Source organism: Magnolia sinica, chromosome 14 (assembly GCF_029962835.1).
Source record: "Magnolia sinica isolate HGM2019 chromosome 14, MsV1, whole genome shotgun sequence".
Lineage (NCBI taxonomy): Eukaryota > Viridiplantae > Streptophyta > Magnoliopsida > Magnoliales > Magnoliaceae > Magnolia > Magnolia sinica.
The window spans coordinates 7,472,039-7,478,154 of record NC_080586.1 but is presented as its reverse complement, the minus strand read 5'-3'; the positions used below and the strand labels follow the sequence as shown (position 1 = coordinate 7,478,154).

The following is a 6,116-nucleotide window of genomic DNA, read 5'->3' as shown; positions in this document are numbered from 1 at the left end:
GGCTTGCATTCCTCACTCTTTCACGTGGTGTGGTCCACCTGAATTTAGATCCACCTGATTTTTGGAATCTTGATCTAATATGATATTTAGAAACTGATGGACGGAGTGGATTTTTCACAGAAATCTATGTGGACCCCACATATCTTCCGACCAAGGAGCTTCATGTGAACAAGGGCACAGGCAATTCGCGTCCGATAGAATGGAATCGTTTCGAGTCAAATCAGCTGTCGATATTCATTTCAACGATAATCCTTATCTTTTCGACTTTCCTTCCAAAATATTAGCATTAATTGGGGAAATAAATCAGCCCTCGATTCTTGAATCTTTATCTTTTTTGGTTGATCCTGTCCATCTAAGTTAGCCATCTTCTTTTATAGCCATCCATTCTCCAACCCATTGATGGGACGGCTACGATTTTCTTATAAATACAAGGATGAGGTGTACATGATGGGTCCCCACAAATAGACGGATCGGATTGTTGATTGAACCTATTTTTATGTTACTGTTAGAATTATTTGATTGTATTGTTGTGTTATCTACTCATGTTAGATCATGATTTGTACGATGGACAAAATGGACGTTTCAGATTGATCAACGGTACCGTCCGAGTGGGCCTTTGCAAGAACATCAAGGAAGGACCGTTCGATAGGTACCATTTGTAGATTTCAAAACATGGCCCACCAATTGGATGGTCTTGATCAATCAGATGTGCATACACCGAGTTACAAAATCATGACACAACTTGAACACGGCAACGTGAGAATCACGACTCACATGTATGTACTTGTGCTGTATATACATACAGTCCATCCATTTTTCAGTATTTTAGGGCATGGGTCTTGGATCAAATGGATATTTGTGTTTAACAATCATCCAGTTCAGTGTGATCTTATCAACGGTTTGGATGACATAGAAGCATTACGGTAGACCTCAGGAAGTTTTTAATGATGAGAATTCAATGACCACTGTTTCCTATGGTGTGGTCTATCCGATATTTGGATGTACTTTATTTTTTAGCCCATGCCATAAATTGAGTGGGAAAAACGGATGGACGGCGTGGATATACAACATATAAGTCAAGGTAGGCTCCACGGTCTGCGATTCACCCACTGTTGTGTTACCCCCGACTCACCTAATCCACGTCCATGTTCATTGTATCGCCCAAAACCCAGCCTCGTTCAAAACGCAAGAGTTCGTACGTGGGGCCCAAGGAGATGGGACCGGAAGATGTGGGGCCCACATAGATTCCCGTGAGAAATCCACTCCGTCCATCCGTTTTTCAAGTCACAATAGGCCAGGATTCCAAAAATTAAGAAGATCCAAGACTAAAGTGGGCCACACATCTACCGTTGAGAAGCCGACCATAATCTTTATATGTCATCCAAGCCATTAATGAGTTTATTACCACTGGGATGAACTGAAGGAATATATATCATTCTGATTAAAAACTTACATGGACCCCACAAAGTTTCCAACGGTGGATGTTTAATCCCCAATCTTTCATGTGGTGTGATCCACCTAAGCCATGGATCTTCCTGATTGTTTGAATCATATACTAATGTAAGCTTGAGAAAACTGATGAACGGAGTGGATTTCTCATGGGAATCTACGTGGTTCCCACATAGCTTCCGACCGTAGGAACTTCCTGCGAATGTGGGCGAAGGCAAGTCGCCTCCGGTGGAATGGAATCGCCTTGATTGAAAGTTGAAACCAGCCGTCAATATCCATTTCAACGATTATCCTTATCCTTTCCAGTTTCGTTCCAAAACATTCGCATTAATTTGGGAAAAAAATCAGCCCTTAATCATTGATAGTCATCTTCTTTTATAGCCATCCATTCTTCAACCCATCAATAGGACGGTTTTGATTTTCTTCTAAATGCAAAGGTAAGGTATACATGATGAGTCCTAACAAATAGACGGCTCGGATTGTTGATTGGACCTATTTTTATGTTAACAATTGATCAAACGGTTAAAATTATTTCATTATTGTGATCTACGCATGGTAGTTAATGATTAATTAGATATCCATCCACAAACCACGACTCACTTGTATTAAAAAAAAAAAAAAAAACCATCTCTCATTAGAAAGTTTTCTGACGGGGAGCTATTTGATACTCTGGCAGAGTATGACACTTGCTACGCAGGCACTTGGAAATTGACAATTGTACACATAGCATATCTTACCTCAAATTAAACCGAATAAATAATGTAAAATATCGTCCATAACTTATACTAACAAAATTAGGATGGTCAAACAATTCTCATATCCAATTTATTTTTGTTGAATTAAGACCGTTGGATGTTTTCATTTTTAACGGTCCAATTCATGTCAACTAAAAGTATCAATTTGTCTCATAAGTCCCACAAATCGGACAGTTTAGCTTCAATTACTTGCATGCTAAGTATTTAGTTTCTCAGTAATTTATAAGAACCTGTGTATCATCCATCACAATTTTCGAGAGTAGTTTCTCAGTATTTTATAAGAACCTGCGTATCCTCCATCACACGTTTCGAGAGTAAGAAAGTTTATCTTTTCATGCCGCCAGGTGTTTACTTGCTTTATTAAGGTTTTGGTTTCCGTCAGAGAATTATAAGAAACAGCTACTGTATCAGAATTTCTGTTACATCTATTACTTCCCTGGAGAGATATAATATTTTTAGAAATTCAAATCCGTTCAAAGTATGTAAAAGAATATAATTAAGAGTATATATCAAAATAAATCTGATCCATCCATTGAATTGGCCATACCAGTAAACTGAGTTATACTATTGGTTATCCGTTGATTTTGATTTTGTGTCCATAAGACATTATTTTAATAAAATATTATAAAAATAGTATATTTCATATTTTTCACGGATTAGATTTTTTACACGTGTGATAAATCTACGTTAAAAGGATGGATTGTTGAAACTTATGGTACAGCCGCTGTATCTAATTTCTGTTTTTATGACCTTAATTTCGATTCCGACAGCTGTCAAATGGTTGGCGAGTTCGGCACGATTTCCTCACCCAACTTTTTTTTTTACAAAAAACCCCCTCAACAACCCATTTAAGGAAGATTCGGTGTGCCTTCTAAAAAGTACAAAAAACCCCCTTGTTTTCATCCTATAAATTACCCTTCTCGTATCGTCTTATACCTTCCCTCCGCATATCTTATCTGCTTCTGTTCTTCACATTCGCTTTCTTAGGTTCTGAATTCTGCCATTTTCGCTTCAGAGTAGTTCGTTCTAGATAGGTATTTCGCTCTTTCTTCGTTGATTTCTCAGGTGGGATTGCTTGTTTGGAGAAACCCGGTTCTGTAAACATCGTCTTTTGGTTGGATTTGTAGTTTTTCGGATAGATTTCTGTCTACAGAAAACCCAATTTCAGAAACTGCTTTTCTGGGAGATTTTGCTGCTTCTCATTGTTTTCTTTGATAGGTTGCTTGTTTGAAGAAAACCATCTTCAAATATCTAATCTTTTCGGTGTTTCTGGTGTTTTCTTGAAAACCCAATTCCAGAATCCTTTTTTCCTGGGAGATTTTGGGTTTTTTAATTTGAATTCTCCGATAGATTCCTTGAATAGAGCCTGACCCAATTCCCAAATTTTGATTTTTCTGTGTTTGGAACCAGCTATTTTCAATTCAATCCAGCTTTCTGTGTTGGTTTGGAAGATTTATAGTTTATAATTTGAATATTCCGGTCATGATTTCGACGGTTTCAGGCCTATTTTGCTGGAAAATTCATTTATAGTAGTATTTATGAACTATACGGTTCTTCGACGCCTTATCTGTCTTGTACAGTCGTTCTCTGTCGTATTTCTCTACTGGTTCTACGTGTTTTCATGATCTGTTTCTCACCTCTCGATTCGATTGACTCTCAAGAACGTTGATCTTTCAGTCAATCGTTCCCAAAACTCGCTAAATCTTTAATTTAAAAAACAATGTCGACTGCCCATCAAAATCATAATTCTGGATCCGATGAAGATCCTCGCAATGTGATGGATCCAAGGAAGAAGAGAAGGATGCTATCCAACAGAGAATCCGCCCGAAGGTCCCGAATGAGGAAGCAGCAGCATTTGGATGATCTGATTACTCAATTGGGCCAGCTGAAGACTGATAACAATCAGATTGCGGCACGTGTCGATGTAGCTACACAGCATTACATGAAATTGGAATCGGAGAACACGATTCTTAGGACCCAAGTGATGGAATTAACAGAGAGATTGCAGTCTTTGAACTCTGTTCTTCACCTGATGGAGGAGATTAGTGGGATGGCAATGGATATACCTGAAATTCCGGATCCTATGATGAGACCATGGCAGCTTCCGGTCCCATCTCAGCCTATAGTTGCATCTGCACACATGTTTCAATACTGAAATCATCTTAGCTTGTTTTTTCTTTTTTCTTTTTCTTTTGTTTGAACATAGGGTTGTTTGTTTTTGTGTTTTTTTCTTTGGAATGCTAGTGTTAGGTGTTTGATGAAACATGTGATGTGGGGTTTTGGTTTTTTTTTTTGAATTTTATTATGATATATTTAGTTGTTATCAAATGCAAGCATTGAAATGGTTTGTATTTGTGACTTAAGTGCATTCAAAATCCAATAATAGTCCAATAGGTTAGATCTAGACGAATTTGGAACCGGAGGTATTTGAAATACATGATTTTGGTGTGTTTTGAATTCTTTCCTATGATTCGAAATCAAATGGCTCTTTTTAGTCCTTCAAAGGCCGGGGAGTCACGCTAACAAAGATGTCACTAGGCAAGGATGATATCCCAAAACAAGTTATAAGCTGCACCACTAAAATTATATCCATAGAATGATGCAGACATTCCAAACATTAGTCATGTAAATTGATAGTTAAAAAACATTAGCAAGTCACTCATTTGTGATCTTATGCTTGTGGGCTGCTCGAGGCTTGGAATTTCATCATTTTTATCAAAGTATATGTTTCAACGGGCTTATTACAATCATTTTTGTTAAATATCATAATGTACAGTAATTTGGGATATTAGAGTTGATTTAATAATCAATTTTAAATTTCTATAAAGATAACTACAAAATTTTAATATATTCTTGATTTTGGATTTATGTGCATTATATGTACAAGTTGCCAAACGCATATGAGGATTCAAAATCACCTTAATTTTATGATTTAGATTCTAATGCATTTCAAATACAAGCTCCCGACCAGCCATTATAGGGCATGGTACATGCAACAGATGTGAAAAGGAAAAGGGAATTCATTGGTTAACAAATCGAGTATGGCTCTATGGCTAAGTGGTAGATAGACTTTGTTTCAACATTGAGATGATAGGATGAGCGCCCATGTGAGGTGGGTGCATGTGTGAGTATGTGGTGTGGGTGTGTGTAAAAAAAGTGGTTAATAAATTGATAAATGCCTTTTATGCACAACCAACAACCACGAACTCCAGGAAACACACAACCACAATACACACGAGACACATGATTTATATGGTTCACCACAAAAAACTACATCTACGGGCATTGTGATAAGTAAATTCACTATTACTGGGATGAAATTACAAGTTGGTGTAGAGAAATAAGCACTCATCAATCCTACTAAATACATGTCGAATCACCTTCCTTTTCACCTCTAATGCAACCATGAACAACCACAATTTGCTCACCCAATCATGGGTGTGATTGGAAAACATCCAATCTACTATTGAGAAATACACATGTGGCTTCTATAATTTAAATGAATAAAAAAAATCCTTAATGAAATCTCTAACTTGAGACATCTCGCCCGAAGGAAAAAATTATGTTCATGGCGCTTTCTTCTCACTACCCTCATATGAAAAGACTCTTAAATTTATTTTCACCCTTTAACCCAATATAACTTGCTCTACATGTTAACAACCTATGATTAAAATGTCTAAATGCATCTCTAAAAGACATGCACATTTATAAACTCCTACTCCATGATTATATTATAAGGTATAACCTATCTAAAGGACAAAATACATATATGAGTTTAATATCGCACACTAACATATTGAGAAAGATTGAGTGGGTGAAAATTTTAATGGACTTTCTACTAAAAAATCTCAGTCATAGGTTGCCAACTAGCTACCCCTTCAACAGGCTTTTTCTTGTAAATTCATTTGAGAT

General features: G+C 36.9%; 1 protein-coding gene across 1 annotated transcript; it reads left to right on the top strand.

The window, feature by feature from the left end:
• Positions 1–3,131: 3,131 nt before the first annotated feature.
• Positions 3,132–4,555, top strand: LOC131225450 (bZIP transcription factor 53-like). The gene has a single exon (XM_058220981.1). It carries the CDS (start codon positions 3,925–3,927, stop codon positions 4,357–4,359), a length of 435 nt encoding a protein of 144 aa, XP_058076964.1. The 5' UTR covers positions 3,132–3,924; the 3' UTR covers positions 4,360–4,555.
• Positions 4,556–6,116: the final 1,561 nt, after the last annotated feature.